Source organism: Odontesthes bonariensis, chromosome 13, assembly GCF_027942865.1.
Source record: "Odontesthes bonariensis isolate fOdoBon6 chromosome 13, fOdoBon6.hap1, whole genome shotgun sequence".
Classification (NCBI taxonomy): Eukaryota; Metazoa; Chordata; class Actinopteri; order Atheriniformes; family Atherinopsidae; genus Odontesthes; species Odontesthes bonariensis.
In genome coordinates, this window is record NC_134518.1 from 22,386,143 (window position 1) to 22,405,177 (window position 19,035).

The following is a 19,035-nucleotide window of genomic DNA, read 5'->3' on the forward strand; positions in this document are numbered from 1 at the left end:
CAGATGAGAGACGCACATGAAAAAAACACATTCCTCAGTTAGTGCGTCCCGGGAAGGCTCACCAGATATGTATAAGTTATATTCTGGCTACGTGCCTGTTGACGGGGACCAAATATGGGAAGGTTTTACCCTCCTTAAAGGGAGAAACACCCACAGTGAGGGAGAGATTGCACGGACTTTGGGGCTCTGAAGATTTCTCCAGATTTTGATACATCAATCTGTAATTCTGATTCGAACCTGGCTTGGAATGAATTTATCTAAGCAAACAAAAGGCGCTGCCAAGGCTGGAATAACTAAGCACTGCACTGAAAGCTAACAAGAAGCAAGACTCAGGAGAAAACACAGGAACTCACTGACTTGGGGGGAAGCTGTGACGGCAAACGAAGGTAGGTCAGACAAAGATCCAGCTATGAGCAGGATACTACACTGAACACAGGAAATCTGGAGAATATATCCTGAGGTAGGTTATTACAGACAACGAGCATGTGTGGCAATCTGTAACTGAACACCAGGGGTGACACAGGAAGTAAACCATAGCATACACATGAGGACAAGCTCTATAAAAGAAACGAGCAGCAAGGAAACTAAGACAGTCTCTAGAGTCGTGGTTTCACATCAGAAATTTCTCCTACAAGTTTGTTAGTGACAAGCTGCAACTTTTCTATGATACAAAAAATGGATTTTTAGCTTCAACATTTTTGTCTTAAAGCTGATGGGGGAAAAAAGTTGTGAGAAACAGCTGGGCAGAAAATCTAAGGGCGCTTTGAACACCCACACATCAAAGTATCTCTTACTGCCAACAAAATGTGTTACACTCTCTGCAGAACTACCTAAAATGCCATACTTAGCTACTAAAAAAAAAGAAAAAAAAGCATTAACATCTTATAGAATGAGAAAGAATGACCAAATACTGTCTTCGGGTCACAGACTTTTATGTTACACTTGCAGACCTCAGTCGTTTCCACCAGGTGGCGCCACCTCAATGTTCGCGTTGGAGAGGAGTGAGCGGCGGGACTGAATAACCGACCCGGACAGCTCGGAGAAGAGGCCGTTTCCTGCATTTCTACAAGAAATAACCATTTTAAAAGACCTTAGTCGGTAAATATTGTATGGCTGTTTCTGCGAGTGCAGTACAATGACCGACGTTGTGCTAACGCCGATAGCTAACTAAAGCTAGCCTCAATGGCTGACCTGACTCAAATAGCAAGAAAAAGTTGAAACCAACAACTCTGCTTTGCTAAACTGAAACTGTGCATGTGTCATTTGACGTGTTTTTTTTTTTTTTTTTTTTTTTTTTGTTTATTTGTTTGTTTTTTGGCAATTGTATTGTGAAAGCTTTTCAAAAGGTTGGGATTTAAGATCGTTTTCCGGATGGACCGCGGGACCATGTTTCGGAAGAGCTACCCGAACTTAGCCGTGGTGACACACGTGTTAAACAACGGTAAGTTACAAACTACTCCTAAGTTATCAATCCTGCCCTTAGTGTGACCGGATTTTCCTTTTTAATCACTTTTTAAAAGCTCACGTATTGTGCATATCGGGCTCGGTGTAGTTAAGCTTTTAAAAGTAAATAAGACTGAATAATCTTCTTCACTGGCTGGGGTGGGGTGCCTGCTGCTCATCAGCCACAGCCACGTGTCCCTGTTTTTATATCCCCTCTGGTTGGAGAGAGGTTTGTCAGAGAAGTCACGTGGTGAGTTCTTATATTCTACTGACTGGCCAACACCAGGTTACTGAAACCTAGATGAACCGTTATCATTTCTAACGAGTATGGTCGTACATAGGTGAATATCATACCTACATATTTATTTAACATTTTATTAGCTGTCAAACACTTGTTTAGACAACAGCCATCACCTTCACAATATGGTGATAAGTTCGTTTCAGTTTGGGATAATTACGTTATTATTGCCCCATCTTGACAGTGCTGCATTAAATGGACAAGCCACAGGCTGCACATTACACAGGCTGCACATTACACAGGCTGCACATTACACAAGCTGTACATTACACAAGCTGCACATTACACAGGTTGCACATTACACAGCTGATAATTGCTGCTGCTGATGCATTTCGAACACTACTTGAATGCAGCGCTGCTTCATGATCACTTGCAATGAGGCAGGATCCTTACGTACCAAATCTGAAGTACCAGACAACACAATGTGGTGTTTTTGGTTGAGAAGATGTTGTATTGTAATTTTTTTATTTATTAATTTATTTAGTCATTTATTATTATTATTCTTAGTTAGGAGTAGTATTTTCATTAGAATTTGTATTATTATTGTTGTTGTTAAAGGTGGGGTAGGGGTTCTTTTTATGGAGCATTTTTTTACATATTGCTTGAAATACTCTTCACACCCCCATTGCAACCAATTAATTAAAAGTTTTGACACAAATATGAAAAGTTTTAGTGGCCTCTAGAACGAACAATCCAGGAAAAACACTATCCAATCATACTGAACGGACTGTTAACGATGATTGGATTCTGATGCGTCTATCAAACTGCAATCTGCCCTCCCTCCCCCTCCTTCCCCCTGTGCGCGTACCCTTCTTCGTGAACGAATTACGCGTGCCCAGAAGCTTGGTAGGAAGCTAAACTAGAGCCAGCTTGGCTAGCACCTAGCATTATTAAACGGTTCATTATGATGTTGAAAGGTATTTTCTTACCTGTGAATCCGCCATGAGAAAAAGTTAGCAAAAGTTAGCCAAACCAATCGATGCTTGCTGTCAGAACAGCGCTCGTGCACCTTCGTGCTCGTGAACAAGCATTGCGCGTTCATGTACTCTAGAGGCGTGGCTTCGGGGGGAAGTCTGAATAAAGGGGTTGGGACTTTTGACCTGTGTATTTTCAAAATGCAGCTTCGCTGGACTCAAAATCCAGGATCTCCTACCCTACCTTTAATATACAATCATTGTTAATATTAATAATTTGTTTGAGCTACTTGACTAATTTGAATTTCCCCCATTCGGGGGTGAATAAAGTATATTTCTATTCTATTCTATTCTAATTAACACCTCTCTGACATAAGAATGTGAATCTCAAGTAGAAAAGGAGACTCAACACTTCATGACTGAGACATCTGAGGAGTATAATTTGCTCACCTGGCACTCTATGTGGGTTAAAAAATCAAAATACTGAGCTGCAAAGGTTGGCGCCAGCGAGCATCAGTATGCTCCATTAGCTCCTGGCTTCAGAGCTTAGTGCATGATGGTCTAATTTGACCCATTTCAAGTGCGTTCTCTGTACTCTACTCTTTGTGTACCACGTACTGGACATGTAGTTCACTGTCTCACAGAAGTCTCAGTTTACAGACTAACTATGTAATGAACAAGAGGACAGTTTAAATGCAGCATTTATGATGGCTGCATTTCACTGTTATGACTTAGTGGGTTAGGGTTCGCTGATATAATGAGCCATCGTGATTGTATTTATTCAAACAGAGGGGCGTACTAGGAAGGTAGGTTAGCAAGCAATTTTAGCCTCAAGAGAGTTTTCAGTGTCACATTGGTGTCTTTCTTTTAATGCACTTATTTTCTTGTTAAATGTTGAAGAGCTTTATCTGCAGCTGGAATGAAGTAAGCAGCTGGAATGAAGTAACTTACATACTAATTTGCACAAGTTTCACTTTTCTGGTGGGAGGTCCTTACTTGTGCAAATTGCAGCAAATGTATTTTTTCCCATAATTAGTTTTAGATTTTTCAAACCTCTCTATTAACAATCCCTGTTCTCATGAATGAATGAATGTCAGATGATTTACACATTATGAGCAGAAGAAGTGTCAAATGACCCATAACAGCTTGCACAGAGTCTGAAGAGGACTAACAAAGATCAATCATAACCACTGTCATAATGCTTGTTATCTCCGAGAGGAGGTTTTGTTTTGTCAGCAGACACAAAGAAAGCCCGGCTTTGTTGAACTTGCTTCGTAGTACGTCCCTCTGGGCCTTTTTTTGCCTTTGAAAATGAGTCTGTACTGTAAATATGTAAAAAGTGAATATATATATATATAGTGAATATAGTTCTTCCAAGGTACTTGTAAATCATTATCATTATACATGCTTGTTTATCTGCGATACATATTTTTTCCTATAATTATTCTATCGGATTCGGGTGGGGTGTTTTTGTATGACGCAGTTTGCATATTTTCACAGCTTTGCAGAGGGTCTGCTGAACTGTTTTTTTTTTTCTTCTTCTCCAGTTTGACCTTATTAGCTACATTTTAGCAGCTAACAAGCCGTTAGTAAACGTCCGCGACAGGCGTTTATTTTTTTTTATCTGCGGAGAAATGTAATGTAACTATTGAATTGGTGAAACATTTGGTCATCATGCCTTGTTGACCGCGGTGTAATCTTTCACGGCACAGACAATCTCCGGTATGCTAAAGCTAAAAACTGATATAAACACAAGTAGCCTATAAGCTAATTCTAGTAAAGACTTAAATTTAAACTAGCGTAAACTTGACTTGAGTTTGTGTTTCTGTTCTTGTCGTGTTTTATGATTATGATGCTGCCTCGGCTAGATTTAATTTTAAAATGCCCGGGTCACTTTCTTTGCCCCGGAAAGGGATGTTAGTATTTCCGTCATCCTCTCGTCACTTGTTAGCAGGAGACGCTAGTTTAGCTAAAAGCTAGCTTGAGACGTGCCTGCGTTCACGACGTGCTCTCCTTTGTGTTTCGTCTGGAGCACTTGAGATGTTGGACTTTCTTTCACCGCCTCGGCTTTGTGTTTTGTGAAAGGGAGAAGTCAAGGTCCACGTACTTTTTTTTCCATCCAGGGCTGTTTTTTTTTGTTTTTTAAATCCCAACACTATTACAGAAATATGGCGGACGGCGGGCACTACTACAACGGTAAGACACACGCTCATTGCTGCATTAACCTTATATCTTTGCTGCTGTCACAATTTTTCTTCAGATCGGGAAGACTTTATGGTGAAGAGAGAGGTCAGGCGAACAGATATCGTGGTCAATGGAGGTAACATGTTATGGGCTGCCAGGAGATCTGATCAATTATATTATTGACCCGACTATTCTTTCAGTACATAAGCATAACAAGTTTCTGCATTATTTCTTTACCAGAAAACAATTTTTATTGTGTTAAGATGAGTAAAAGTGTTTCGTGATAATTTAGGCAAGGTCCTGATGCAAGTTGTTTTTCCCTGTCTCAACATGGAGGCCCTTTAGTGCTCTAAATCCAAAAGGGTGGTGTAAGTGTGAATTACTCTTTTTAAAGGTATATACCCTTTAAATACGGCTTGGTAATAAGACCAAGGTAATATTTAAAAATTCATTTATAATAAGAGTAATGGCTTTTTTTTTTTTTTTTTTCATTGATCTCAGATTCTCAACATAATCAGTGTGCAGTCTGGCCCTAACAGCAACCTGAAAGAGACATTATTGGGAATTCCTATGAAAAATTTTGTCATCAGCTTAAGTTGGATATCTTGATATGGTTTAATGCTTTGTATATAATGAAGTCACAAATTAACTTTTTCTGTCTTTTCGCAGAGCATGATGATAGAACTGCCCCGTTTCGCAACCGTAAAAGAGGAGGCGCCCACAAGGGTCGGCCGTTTGACAGGTCGCGCAGAGACCGTCAGCGGGGAAGTCACTCAGGAGGGTTTGGAGGTCATGGACCACGTGACGATACGGATGGAGATATTACCATGAGTGACAGCTCTCAGGACAGCAGCTCCCAGCGCCGATAGTAAGTGTTGATCATTTAACCGTCATCATATAGATTTTTTTTGCAGGGGAGGGGACTTATAAATGAATTACCTAATATTTAGGAGTATATTAGCAGGGCCTAACATTTACTGTTCCGAAGGAGCACATGTAAAACATTCAGTAGTGCAACCAGAACTTTAAGGGCACAGTGCACATTTACAAAGTGTTTTTCCTCAACGAACAGTCATGGAAAGAGATTCTTAACTGTAACGAGTTGTTTAATTTGAATACAAAAATATGTATCTTTAACAGTATCAACGTAATCCCGATGTTATTGTTTATATTAAAAACTAAACTACATTGACAGCATGAACCATATGAACATATCAGTGATGAGGTTGTTATTCTCAGTTTAAAAACTACAAAATTCGTTCTTTTTTTTTTTTTTTTAAATCAGTGACACAGTCACACTTTTTGATTTTTTTTTTTTGATTTTTTTTTTTTTTTTTTTATTACTGCTTTTTTTCGCTGTTGGTATGGTTACATGTGTTACTCATAGCAGCCACAGAGTTGTTGTGCAGTGATGACGCTGACACACTCCTCCCTAAGTGGTTAATAACTTGCATATGAGAAAACTTTTTTTTTTTTTTTTCCCAGTTCTTCATTTCCATACAAGGTAACACAAACAGAAAGACCGAACTGCAGTGGTGTGGGTCTCTTCCACCAGCCCATATCGAAACTATATGCTCGAGACATAAGCAGAAAGAGAAAGCAGAACACTCCTGAACATTTTCACATTTAGTCTGCACGGCACAAAAATCTGAGTAGTCTGCCCATGTGAAAATTATCTCGGGGAAATCAAACAAAGTAAAACTTTGCGAGTTGATCTCAGTTAAGAATTTGTTTTATATATATATATATATATTAGAGGTGCACCGAAATGAAAATTTGTGGCCGAAACCGAATAATAATTAATCACTTGGCCGAAAACCGAAACCGAATATTACAGTTCAGTTAAGTTATCAAAAGTTAGATTTCTCACCATTTTTAAATATTGCTTAAATCTACGCCTTACAATAAATGTTTAGACATGTTTTTCAAAGAAAATAAATGTTTATTTGAAATCTTCAAAAGTTATTACTAATAACTATAACTAATAACTAGAGATAAGTTTCATTAATTCCCATTTTCAATTCATTCTGGGTTTTTTTTTCATTCATTTCATACAACAAAAAATACAACATATTATATAAGCGTTCCAACACAAAAATGTAAAAACATGCAATATAACAAATTATCTGAGTGTCCTAGCCTGCTCCTTCAGGAACAGTGGCAGCATTTTTTGTAGTTTGTGTGTTTTGCCTTTAAGTGATATTTTAGACTGAAACTACTACGGTGAGAAGACAATTCAACTTGGCTGTAAATGCAGGAGTTTTTATTTTTAATTTATTTTGAAATGCATGCTTTTACGTGGAAACAAGTAAAACAGGAAGTAGCGTCGGTTAGCTCCGAGAGCTTCACACAGAGACCGAGGAGCACCTGTAGCGTGATGTTACCTGCTAGTTTATTTTTATTTTATTACTCCATGCTTCGTGGTGTTTGCTGTAACTGTGTGAATGTGATGCAGAGGAGAAGTGGAAGTTAAAGAATCCTAGTTCTGACCGTGAAGATTGCCCCTGGGGAATGACTCTGCCGTTGGTTGAGAAGCAGCTAAAGTGGCCAGTATTACTTTGATTATTTATTGGTACCAGCGACAATGCTAAGAATGCTATTTCTTTAATGATTACAACAACTAATGTTGTCTTTTATTTTGTTTACTTGAACATTTAGTTATACGGTGTTGATGTGGCGTTAATAAACATCTGTGAAAAGAACCGGAGTCTCGCATTGAATCAATGGGCGGCATATTGGCAGAGTTTACAGATGACTTTGGTTCTGTCGACTCCGCCGTCTGGAAGTGGATAATTTTGCGTCACCACTATTCGGCCTCCGATTCGGCCACTCATTTGTCTTTCGGCCGAAAGCCGAATGTGTTTTTTTTTTTTTGCGTTTTCGGCCGAATATTTTCGGTTGCCGAATATTCGGTGCACCTCTAATATATATATCTGCTTTGTTTGAACCTACTAGTGATTCTGTTCAAGAGCTTTTCCTGTATAAAGAAATCCACACCTGCAACATTTTAAACATGAGGGTTGGAAAGCCTCTTGATAAGCCGCCTAAGCCAGTTTGTTTTGACAGGGCCTGGTCTCTCGACTGTGAAGGTAGCACTACTGACATTTGAAATTTGTTCTCCAGACTTAAGCTGAACAGGATTTTTCATATTGTTTTAAATGTGAAATTTAATCACAGCTCTGCTGGCCAAAGTAAGACTTTGTAGTTTGTTTGAGTTTAAAAAGTGCTAGCAGCTGCTTTTAGGGCTCATTAGCTGATAACTCGTTGACTTTGGAACTAATGGTCAGTAGGGCTGGGCGATATGGGAAAAAAAGTATATCACGATATGGATTACTTTATATCACGATAGCGATACATATCACGATATACCACAACAGAGGTTGCATTAGACTTTTTCATAGTCCGTTATTTTAACGGACAGGGTCGAAAAAAATCCGCCATCGCCTATTTTAACCAGTCATCTCGTTTTCCAATGTGGGAGTCGCAACCGGGAACAAGCAACTCGGGGCCATAAAAGTAAACAAACAGCTTTGTGAATACATGCTCTTTTACTCGACATTCACAACTTTGAGGATGGAGTCCATTTTGCTGCGTCTGCTGTGTCTCGTTGCATTGCTTTAACAAAAACTGCAGATCTCTCTCTCTCACACTGACGTGCGTCTGCTCAGTGTTCAGGCTTTGGTCACCACAAGCACTTAAAAAAAACAAAAAACAAAGACGCGTGCAGAGATTTATCCAACAGATCAGGCTTTACCCTACTGTTTTTCGCGATGACAGTCAGGAAAGGTTGCGCTGTCAGTACAACTAACAGAGGAAACAGTAGTTCTTGGTACTCTAAAAGCCGGTCTGCAAATAGCCGTAACACTAGAACCTCCCTGGTAGTTCTACTCTGCACGGCTACTAGAAGGCTAGGCTAGCTTCAGTCCATCGGCCACGACTCACAACCAGCACATGTGTGCTAAAATACCCGCGACAGTGAACAACTTGATTTGTTATCAGTACCAAAGCAGTGCAGAATCATTCAACATCATGCACTCGGCGGTGCTTTATTAAGTAAACATGACTGACTTACCGGTACCCTTCCTTCAAACTTCCAAAAGTCTGTGAGCCTCTCTATATCCGTTCATCAATACGCCTATCCAATATGTTGTCAATTCGATCTGTTTATGGTCCTTGGTTATGTCAAACCTCGTCAGAGTGAGTGCTCCCTTTTTTGGTTATAGAAACCGCATTGGTGTGAGCGCTCTGTTCTTTAATATATAGCTATGTCTGTGGTGCTGCGACGTGCAGTTGAGCAAAGAGGAGCAAAGCAGACAGCTAAAACATATTGTTGACGTGTTTCCGACGCTTTTGCCTTGGAGAATATTTATCTTGTAAGTACTGCTATGGAGACTTAATTTGTTATGGTGGCGAAATGTATTCTGCTAGTTTTCAGTAGATGCTAACTCGTTTCATTTTCATTGATCTCGGTTGCTAATCGAAACTTAGTTATACAACGCTTTGCTTGTATAGTGTTTAACAGTTGTGTTTCTGTCTGTAATTATTTTCAGTTTACAAAAAACAAATGAGAAAGAAGACAAGAGGACTTCATTAAAATACAGGAAAAGTCAATCCTTGTGGTTTATTGAAGGACTTTTAATTGTTAGCTGGCTGTCTAGCTGTGCACAAGCATACGCACTGCGAGGACAGCACAATGATGAAAAAAAAAAGTTTATCACGATAGAAAAAATAGAGGAGAAAGGTCACGATAGACATGTTTCTATCGTCCTCACGATATATATCGTCATATCGCCCAGCTCTAATGGTCAGGGTTCAGAGAAAAAAAGGATCTTACCACTGATGTGAAATGGCAATTAAAATACTTCTGTTGCTAAAGAGCTACTTGTGCCATAGACAGAGTAATTCAAAGGACCTGAAAGCATGCAGCTCACGCAAGAAATGATTTTAAAAAAACTAGCACCACGTCAAAGTAGATGGTATGTAAACTTTGTCAAATGGTGGTGATATTTAAGGTGAGTGTTGGCTTAGTTGAATCAGCTCTGAATCACTGTTGTTGGAAACACATCTTTCATTTTCAGATCTATTCGTTTAGATAGAACACACATTGGAGTAAAAAGAATCGAAAAAAGACCCTGATTTTTAAACATCCCTTCCTTTAAGGTAACAATGAAAAGTCCAGCAGGCTTGCATCAAGTGCGGACAATGTTATGTGGCGCACAAATATTTGTTTAGGCAGCAAGTCCTGATCTAAAAAGTCTTAAAAATGAGGTTGAGAGAAAGTAACCTTTAGTTTAATATTTTCCAAGTTTGAAATGTATTCAAAATGTGTTGCTGCTCCTATGTGACCCATTAAATGTAAACAAAATGTTTACATTTAAAACACATTAGAACCCGAGAAACATTGATGAGGAATGTGCCTTGTTGTCTGTGGGTATAAAAATATGGAACCTCAACAACAGTGATTACCATCTATCCATTATCTTCAGCTCGGCTGCGGTCAGGTCGTGGACAAAGAGTCCTAGTTGCAGAAATGTAGAATCGCCCTTCTTTAATTGGAGTGAATAGAATCAAAATTTTCTTTGGGATACTAAAGTATTTTTTCATTTCATTTCACAGGAATTTAATGAAGGCACTGGTTTCTCTTAACACTTGAAATGATGCGTAGAAATGTTCGTATTGTCTTTAAAGAGAACTGTCCGTTTTGTCGTCTTCAGCAACCCGTATGGAAAAGGATATCGGAAAGGAGATGGACGGTTTGACAGGCGACAGGGCAGAGGAGGCGGAGGCGGAGGAGGAGGAGGAGGAGGAGGGAGTGGTAGAGGAGGAGGAGGTGGCTTCAGATCGGACAGAGGTGGAGGAGGTCTGAGAGCCCGTTCAGGGTGGTTCAAAGTAACGGTGAGTGTCATCACATTTGAACTAGTCCATCAACAAATCCATTTTGTAGTTCGTCAGAGGAGATTATATTTTGCTTTGTCCGTTTGGCAGATACCACATGGAAGAAAATATGAGAAGAAATGGTTAGTGACGGCTCTGCAGAATATCTGTTCGATTCCCTACACACCTGTGCAGGTGAGTTTAAGCACTGTCTCATAATTACATGCTGTAATTCTGTATAATTGTCATGGTAATTCAATTTTGAAGCAATTTGTTGTCCCATCTCTGTGTGTAAATTGGAGATTTGAAGGACTTGTTTGTCTCTTTCTTCCCGTTTGTCTGTTCAGTACCACGTTGACCATAACAGGGTCCATTTCTATGTGGACGATTCAGCTGCTGCCAATGCTTTACACAAATGTTCACACAAGATCACAGACTCGGAGGGTTTTAAGGTATGTTTGGTATCACCTTTGACCCCAGCAAAAATGATTCAAAACGTGACGTCCTTAGTGATCAGTTTTCTTAAATCAAATTTAGCTGCTTTCTGTGCTCTTACTTTCAGCTCACAGATAGTTGTTGCTGTGCCATTGAGTTCCTGTCTTCTTAAATTCTGTGTTGCAGTTAATTATTAACAACTATTAATCAACTTTTAGGGCTGTCATCTGGAATTTTCTCTGAAAAGTAACCATAAATTAAAGCTCGACAGGTGTGATATCTCTAGTTACTCATCTATTTTTCTGTCTGTTTTCTTCAAGGTGGAGGTGCATGTCAACCCAAGTGCTCCACCATCCTTCCTCCAATCCGACCTGAAGCCGGAACATTTAGAGCACCTGAGGGTGAGCTTAAGGACTTAATGCACTGTCTGGTCTGCCATGCCTGAGCAGGGCTGTGATGATGATAACTGTAGTATATCAGAAATGTCAAATTCTCAGTAAAATATGCTTCAGAGTTCTTTCTTTTCTCAGAAATAATGTGACTGAGTATATATTAAAATACTTTGAAGACTGTAACAAAGGTGGTTTAGATTTGATTTTGACCACATTTGTTGTTTTTTCAATAAGGATTCTTACGTTGACTTTTGTCTTTCACAGCAATGCATGGGCAAGCGTTTTGATGGCTCCCAGCAAGCATTAGACTTGAACAACATCCGATTAGACCCAGGTAATTCCACTCGTTCTTTTCACACATAACGTATCTGTAAGGGAATCCACCTCTGCTCACAATCCTCTTAGCTTACCTTTTTGCTTAAACTGTCTTGAGAGCTGTCAGTGATAACAATGAATCTGAAACAAGTCTTGTCCTCTCCAGCAGTCTCTGCGTGTCGTCTTGTTTTTGTGGATATATCTGGTATAATTCTGGCAGCCTGGTAACAGCAGCACAGTTGAATTGGAGTGGTGAAAAAAAACTGAGCAGTAGTCTGCAAAAATGCATGTCAAGAGATGGCACAGTTCAACAATGTAGTCAGCTATAATTCAAATGTAGTAAATAAGATTTAAGTATATTAGATGAGGTAAGAAAACAAACTGTTAACACATTAACTATTAACAGTTAAAAATTTCTTAACACAGCTGGCTTGAGCAGATAAAAATTAGAACAACATGTGCTTGATTATCTGCCCACTGGCATACTGACGAAATGGGACCTTGAACTGTTGGTTACTTTTTTTTTTTTTTTTTTTTTTTACCCCTTCTCTGATTTGGCATATTTATGTTATCATTTCTGTTTTTACTTGGTGACAGACCTGGAGTCCAATAACATTGAAGTCATCTTGAATAGGAAGACAAACATGGAGGCTGTCATTAAAATCATTGAAACAAACATTCCTGAGGTAAGAGTCGAATGGTTTGTTCATGTAAGAAGCAGGTATGAAAGCAATCGATCCAGTTGAGTGTGCTTATAAGTCTTTTCATCTTTCCAGCTGGCTTGTTTGAACCTGAGTAACAACCGTATTCACAAACTTGATGAGCTCGCTGAATTGGTTTCCAAGGTGCCTAATCTGAAGACACTCAACCTTTCTCAAAATGAGGTGAGACTAGCTGCTCAGTTCATAGAATAACGAGCAGGCTTGACTTCAGCCTCACCTTTTTTTATTTTAAACTGTCTGATTTTCCATTTATTCCTCACAACAACTCTTGTCCTGCATCTGTGTGCTTGTCCAGCTGAAGTCGGACCGGGAGCTGGACAAATTGAAAGGGTGGAAGCTGGTGGAGTTGTGGCTGAACAGGAACCCCCTGTGTGATCTATTTAAGGACCAGGCCGCGTACATCAGGTCAGTCCATGACTTTTTCTGGGCGTGAAGAGACATTTTACTTCATTAGTATGAATGTGTGACTAAGGGGTTTCAGGGGCGTCGCCTGTAATAAGGATATGCTGCAGCGTGATATAAAAGATACCGTTGTCCTTGAGCCGTGTTTAACGTGGCTCTGCGGTAACTGAACCCATTTCTCCAGCAGTCCATGATGAACTTTGGATCAAGCACACGTTTCTGTCATTAACTGAATACATTTTCTGTTTGCGAGAGAAGAGGGAAATAAAGAAATATACTTTAAAGATGAATAATATTTTCAAGTGTCAGTTTGCTAATTCCACCAACATGTGGAAGGATTAGGATGCTTTTCTTTACTTATACCCATCTCCAAAGCGATCAGGTCTGCACTGCACTGTGACTTCACCATAACTGGAAGATTGAAACATTAAAAACAATGAAGACTGGTAGGATATATATGTATATATTTAACTGATCTTCTTGTAAAAGAGTGAAGTTTGTGCAAGTTTCAGTGCATTTAAGTACCATACACACGCATACATGCTGTATGATGCGCTTTATTTATGCAGCAAACTTCTGTGGACTTTTGATTCGGTTTAACATCTTGCTCTCCACTTGATGATGAACTTTTCTTTTTCAAGCTGCAAGCTAAATGTTTCTTAGCTCCAAAAAGTTGCTGACGGGACATCAAACTGCAGAATAATTCCACCTTGGTTTCCGTTTCATTTTCAGCCGTCTTCTCTTTGCCAGTTTTCAGCTTCTCTTTCAAACTTTGGTCTCGTCTCAGTTTTGTGGTTCTCAGTGACGCTCTACCCAGCACTCCCCTGCTGACATTCTGGTTAGTTGTCCCATAAACTGCCGTAAAACATCATCACACTCCTGATATTAATACAAGGCAGTTGAGCGTGATACTCTGAAAAAATTGTCCTGTGAGGTGCTCTCAAAAAATACGAATCCAAGAAAATGTTTTGAGCAGTACTGATAAACATATTGGAGAGGGCAATCCATTTTCATCTTGACAGATGTTTGGATGAAGAAAAAGAAAAACCGCAGCCAATGATTCCCCTCCCCTCATAGCATCCTTGCCCACTCGGCCCCCCTGTATAAGGCGAGTATGGAAGGCTGGATAGCCCATGACGGGTAAGATCCCACCTCGAAACCTCGGGACAACCTAAGGCAGGCACAGTCACGATTACTCGGCCTCAGTCCCTGTGAGCTCTGACCCACTGAGAGCATGACGAGAGGAAAGAGAGAAGACGGGACTCTACGGGTGAAGCCGTTGGGCTGAGGAGGAGCGGGTTATGTGTCATCACTGACAACGATGAGCCAAAGAGAAAAGAGCTGTCTCTCTATTCCACTATGTGTGATCTTTTGCCTACAGCAGGCTTCTGCTTTTCAGTGACTGAAGTGGAGTTTGGCAAATATCTGTAACTAACCTCTGAGAGAAATATGTTCTGAACTGGAAATTGAAGGTTCAGTTTCCCCTGAAAAATGTTGAATGGAACTGTGGAAACACTTCCTCCTCCAGTTTGGCTGTGACCAGTACAAATAAAGCTCAATTGTTAAGCAGAGAGAGCAGAGTATTATCACTCAAGTTGAATGGCCAAGGGCTCGGTCCCAAAATAAACTATGAAAAGAAACGCCTACTTAAAGTTTTGCACATTGCACAAAGAAATGTGCCATCTCTTCAGAGTAAGATACATAACTGATAACTGCTTTGGTTGCGCAGCAGTGGGACCCGGGATGAGCGGTGGGACTGCTGGGTCCAGCTCACTTTGAGACCAGCTGTCCTTCCTGTTCAGCTCTCTCCTCAGGTTGTCTTTCTCTGCTGATAATTACAGGCACAGACATGGACAAAATCAATCACATGATAAATGGAGATTGACATCACTGAATGTTGGGTCTCTGAATCTTACCCCGTATTTCTTTTACCCAGACCCTGTCGTGTGCTTTTGTTTTTTGGTGATGTAGACTCATCTGTTTTCCAGCATCTTGGCCGGAGTTTTGGGGGGAAGTTTACACAAGACTGGCGGTAACCACCTCTCTCCCAGCCATGATTAACCTCTTTCTTTTCCTAATTCAATATGGATGTGTATCCTGGCTTCCAGCTCCGTCTAGTAGATTGTGGTATGTTTGTATGTATGTGAGCACTCCTGGAAAAGTGTGCTTGTGTTGCTCTTCCATGTCAGATCTGTGTATATCACCATTTTGGGGGGAGAGGGTGAGTATACCTGCTGGTAAGTACACACTGGGTTGGGAGGCTTCAGAGGACACAGCATGAAACTGAAGGGGGGGTAAGGGCAAGTATTCTAGTTCGTTTGTGGATTTACTTGCGTACAAAGAAGATTAAAGCCCTTGTGACACTGGTTATAAATCTCTAATTTATGTATCTGTACATGAATGTTCTCCCAAAAAGTGGTAGCATCTTTAAATTACAAATGAAAGGCAGAAACTGACATTAGGTGGATCAGCAGGTGCGACTGACAGTGGTATCTGCAGTTGGTAGTAGTATTTGCTTGTGTTTGGGGAGGTTTTGGATGATAACTCTCTTGCTCTTGGTTTTTTTTTTGTTCCTGTACCAGTGCCGTGCGGCAGAGGTTTCCCCGGCTTCTCAAACTGGTAAGTCCACAGGCTTTTACAACATTTCCCTTTTAGTCTATCACCATTATTCTTTTAAGGTTTTTTACACGGGCCATTTGATTGACTTCATGAAACTGATCATCTGTTTTTTTTTTTTTTTTTTTTTTCAAATAATCAGCTATTTATGTGTCTTTTGTTGAAATACATTTTCATTATCTGGAAATACCCACACAGCTAATGACCACAGTGTGGCTGACTTTGCACCTTTCTCATTCATCTTCCTTTGTGTGCTGTTTTTCTTTAGGACGGCCATGACCTCCCCCCACCCATTGGCTTTGATGTTGAAACACCCACCACCATTCCTCCCTGCAAGGTTTGTTCATTAATATTATGTAGTTTAATTCAAATTGAGACACTGATGTCAACTTTTGGCGTACCCGGTATTCAGTATAACCTCTAAATCCATATAAATGTATCTGTAATGCATTAATCTGGATTATTGTCCTTAATCCATCTGAAGAATGCTTTCGTTTGTTCATTTAGGGCAGCTGCTTTGGCTCGGATGACATTAAGGTTCTCATCCTCCGGTTCCTGCAGCAGTGAGTTTGGATGTTTTCTAAAGCAGAAATTCCTCTGAAAAGTCAGATCAGTTTGTCTGACCATGGACATGGGTTCATGTTCTAGTAATGTGACCCTACTAGTAAACCGTTAACTATCAATATATTTAATACAACAGGTTTCAGAGTAGGAGTTTTGAACAAAAAAACAATCTCAGGAACAAACACCGGAAAACTGAACTCTTGACTGTTCTGCAGGTATTACAGCATATACGACTCGGGGGACAGACAGCCTCTTCTGGATGCTTACCATGATGGAGCATCACTATCCCTCACAACACCTTACTCCACCCAGAACCCTTCCAGGTAAGAACATGTTTGAAGACACATCTGTGAACAACAGTTTAACAATTGAAGGAATGGTTTGTGAAGTTTTTAAAAGTTTAAACCTAATATGATTATCTTAGGTGAACATGTTGTAGGTTCCTATGTCACTGGCTGCCTTTACTGATCTTGTTCCTGACATCCTCCATCTGAGCGCTAGCTGCAGTCGCATTGATTTGTCTCTTTCTTCGGGTGTTTAGGAGCAGTCTTGGGGAGTATTACAAAGACAGTCGAAACCTGAAGAGGATCAAAGACACAAGTGAGTTTCCCCCGCAGAGCTGTTCACCCGCTTTAAATTGTTGTTGAATGTTTAAGTTTTAGATCCTAATGAGGTTTCCCTTTCTGAATCTGTTAGCGATGCGATTTCGGCTGCTGAAGCACACACGACTCAACGTTGTGGCCTTCCTCAACGAGCTTCCAAAAACGCAGCACGATATCGCTTCCTTTACGATTGATGTCAACACCTACACTGTGAGTTCTTGCTTATTCAGTCGCTAACGTTTTCCACCTCCGTGTTTTCCTCCTCTGTTCTAATCGTGCCGTTCTCATGTTTTGCTTTTACAGAACACACTACTATCATTCACTGTGAGCGGAGTCTTTAAAGAAGGTGAGTTGTTGATTTGGATAAATTTAGGTTTTGCTCTCACACAAACTGAAAAGAAGAAAAAAAGGTGTCATAGATTGTATTAGTTTTATAAATGTGATGCATCTGTGTTTCAGTTGTTGTTGATGGAAAATCCCGAGAGTCCACAATGGCCTTCTCCCGGGTTTTCGTCACCGTCCCAGCAGGAAATTCTGGGTAAGTTTAATGAGCTCTTAAGGGATGAATATTTTTTTCATATTTCCCGATGTTGAGTGCCAGAAAAGTTGTAAAACTAAAAAAAAAAAAACTGCAATTAGGAATGTTGGGAGAGTAGCTTCTCCTGCCAAGAGAGAAATTTAAACTTAATTGTCTTTGTTTCTGTTACAACAGTTTGTGCATCGTCAACGATCAGCTTTTCATCCGAATGGCGACAACAGAGGAGATCCGTCGGGCCTTTGTGGCTCCGGCACCAACTCCATCCTCCAGCCCAGTCCCCACCCTCACCGCACCACAGCAAGAGATGCTCACCGCCTTCTCACTGAAGTCAGGCATGAACCTGGAATGGTCACAAAAGTATGTATATTTTTGAACAGTTAACGTTGGCAATGTTGTATGATGTCTTGTAATTAATGTCATTGTTTTCTGTCACAGGTGTCTGCAAGACAACGAGTGGGATTTCAACAGAGCAGCGCAGATCTTCACACAGTTGAAGGTAACATGAGTTACACCAGTTCATCTTCTCGTTTATGTTGTTGGAAGGCAAAAGCCCTTAAATACCTCTTTTCTCTCCACAGACGGAAGGCAAGATCCCTGACGTGGCCTTCATAAAATGAAGAATTGAATCAAACATCTGTGAAATAAAGGCTGCAGTAATTTTATTTATGGCTTCTGTTTTCTTTTACTCTGCCTTTTTGTTTTATTAAAGATAATGTAGATCGAGTTTACTTATGTTAACCATTGTTTTAAAAGCAGAATGCCAACTGTTTGAACCGAGGCTGATGATACTGTTTTTCGTTGTTATTGTAACTTTACATTATGGTAATTTGTATAGACACTAGTAGAAATTTTCATAGGAATAAAGACACGTCTGATGATTTAAATTTGGTTATCTGGATTTGTTGTACGTTGAACAATAAAATATATTTTGGCACATGGTTCATGCATCTCACTTAAGACTGAAATGACAAAAAGAAATACGAATTTGAGATAATCTGTACCTTTCTTTTTTTCTTTCTAGAAACTTGGCATATTGCAGGAAGAGTTGAACAAATAAATCATGATCAAATGTTTTTTTTTAGACATTCCGTGTTACAATGGCACACAAAACAGCCTGGTTTTAAGTGTCCATATATCCGGAGTCCTGGCATTTATTTTTCATCTTCTGTGGGCGAACATGATTGTGGAACTTAAGTCAAAAGAGAATTTATGTAACCACTTCAAAGTCCTCCTGCATGATAACATCCATGGCTTTTTGTTGAGATGTCATAGTTGGAAGGATGGCGCTCAAGAATATCAGTGACTTCCTTTTCAAAGCAACAGCCATTGCATTTTCAAGATTTTATTGGAAGATGTGGGGTTAATCAGTTTTTTAACATTAACAATTTATGATTTGTCATTTTTCACAATAAGTCTATACCAAATATAATGATTTATATTTCAGTGCAAAAACCATTTCTATTGAATGTCTTGTAATGGACAGCAGGTCTTGCCTCCTGTTTTTGGCATCTATTTCCATCCATTGACCCTTATGCTTAATGTAATTGACGATGTATATTGTATACCCTCCTGAAACCACCCCAGAAATTCACCTGAAAAGTTTTTGAATCTATATACTTTACCATTACTGCATATTCTTCCGTATATACATATATATATTTGTGTGTGTTTACTACATTAATGATTCTAAAAAAAAATTTAAAGCGGGTAATTTACATTTACATTAAACAATAATT

General features: G+C 39.7%; 1 protein-coding gene across 2 annotated transcripts; it reads left to right on the forward strand.

Annotated features, from left to right (window-relative positions):
* Positions 1-113: 113 nt before the first annotated feature.
* On the forward strand, positions 114-18,240 carry nxf1a (nuclear RNA export factor 1a). 2 transcript variants are annotated; one of them, XM_075481580.1, is made up of 24 exons: positions 114-386; positions 949-1,098; positions 1,336-1,441; positions 4,916-4,975; positions 5,509-5,707; positions 10,554-10,734; positions 10,825-10,908; positions 11,061-11,165; positions 11,469-11,549; positions 11,805-11,874; positions 12,453-12,541; positions 12,632-12,739; positions 12,873-12,982; positions 15,562-15,598; positions 15,864-15,932; positions 16,103-16,158; positions 16,375-16,482; positions 16,701-16,759; positions 16,856-16,971; positions 17,065-17,107; positions 17,221-17,299; positions 17,474-17,656; positions 17,735-17,795; positions 17,878-18,240. In XM_075481580.1, the coding sequence occupies exons 3-24, from the start codon at positions 1,372-1,374 to the stop codon at positions 17,914-17,916; spliced, it is 2,007 nt and encodes a 668-aa protein (XP_075337695.1). In that variant the 5' UTR covers positions 114-386; positions 949-1,098; positions 1,336-1,371; the 3' UTR covers positions 17,917-18,240. The 2 variants fall into 2 exon arrangements, with proteins under 2 accessions (XP_075337695.1, XP_075337696.1); XM_075481581.1 differs by lacking the exons at positions 114-386; positions 949-1,098; positions 1,336-1,441; positions 4,916-4,975 and adding an exon at positions 4,588-4,851.
* The last annotated feature ends 795 nt before the right edge of the window (positions 18,241-19,035 follow it).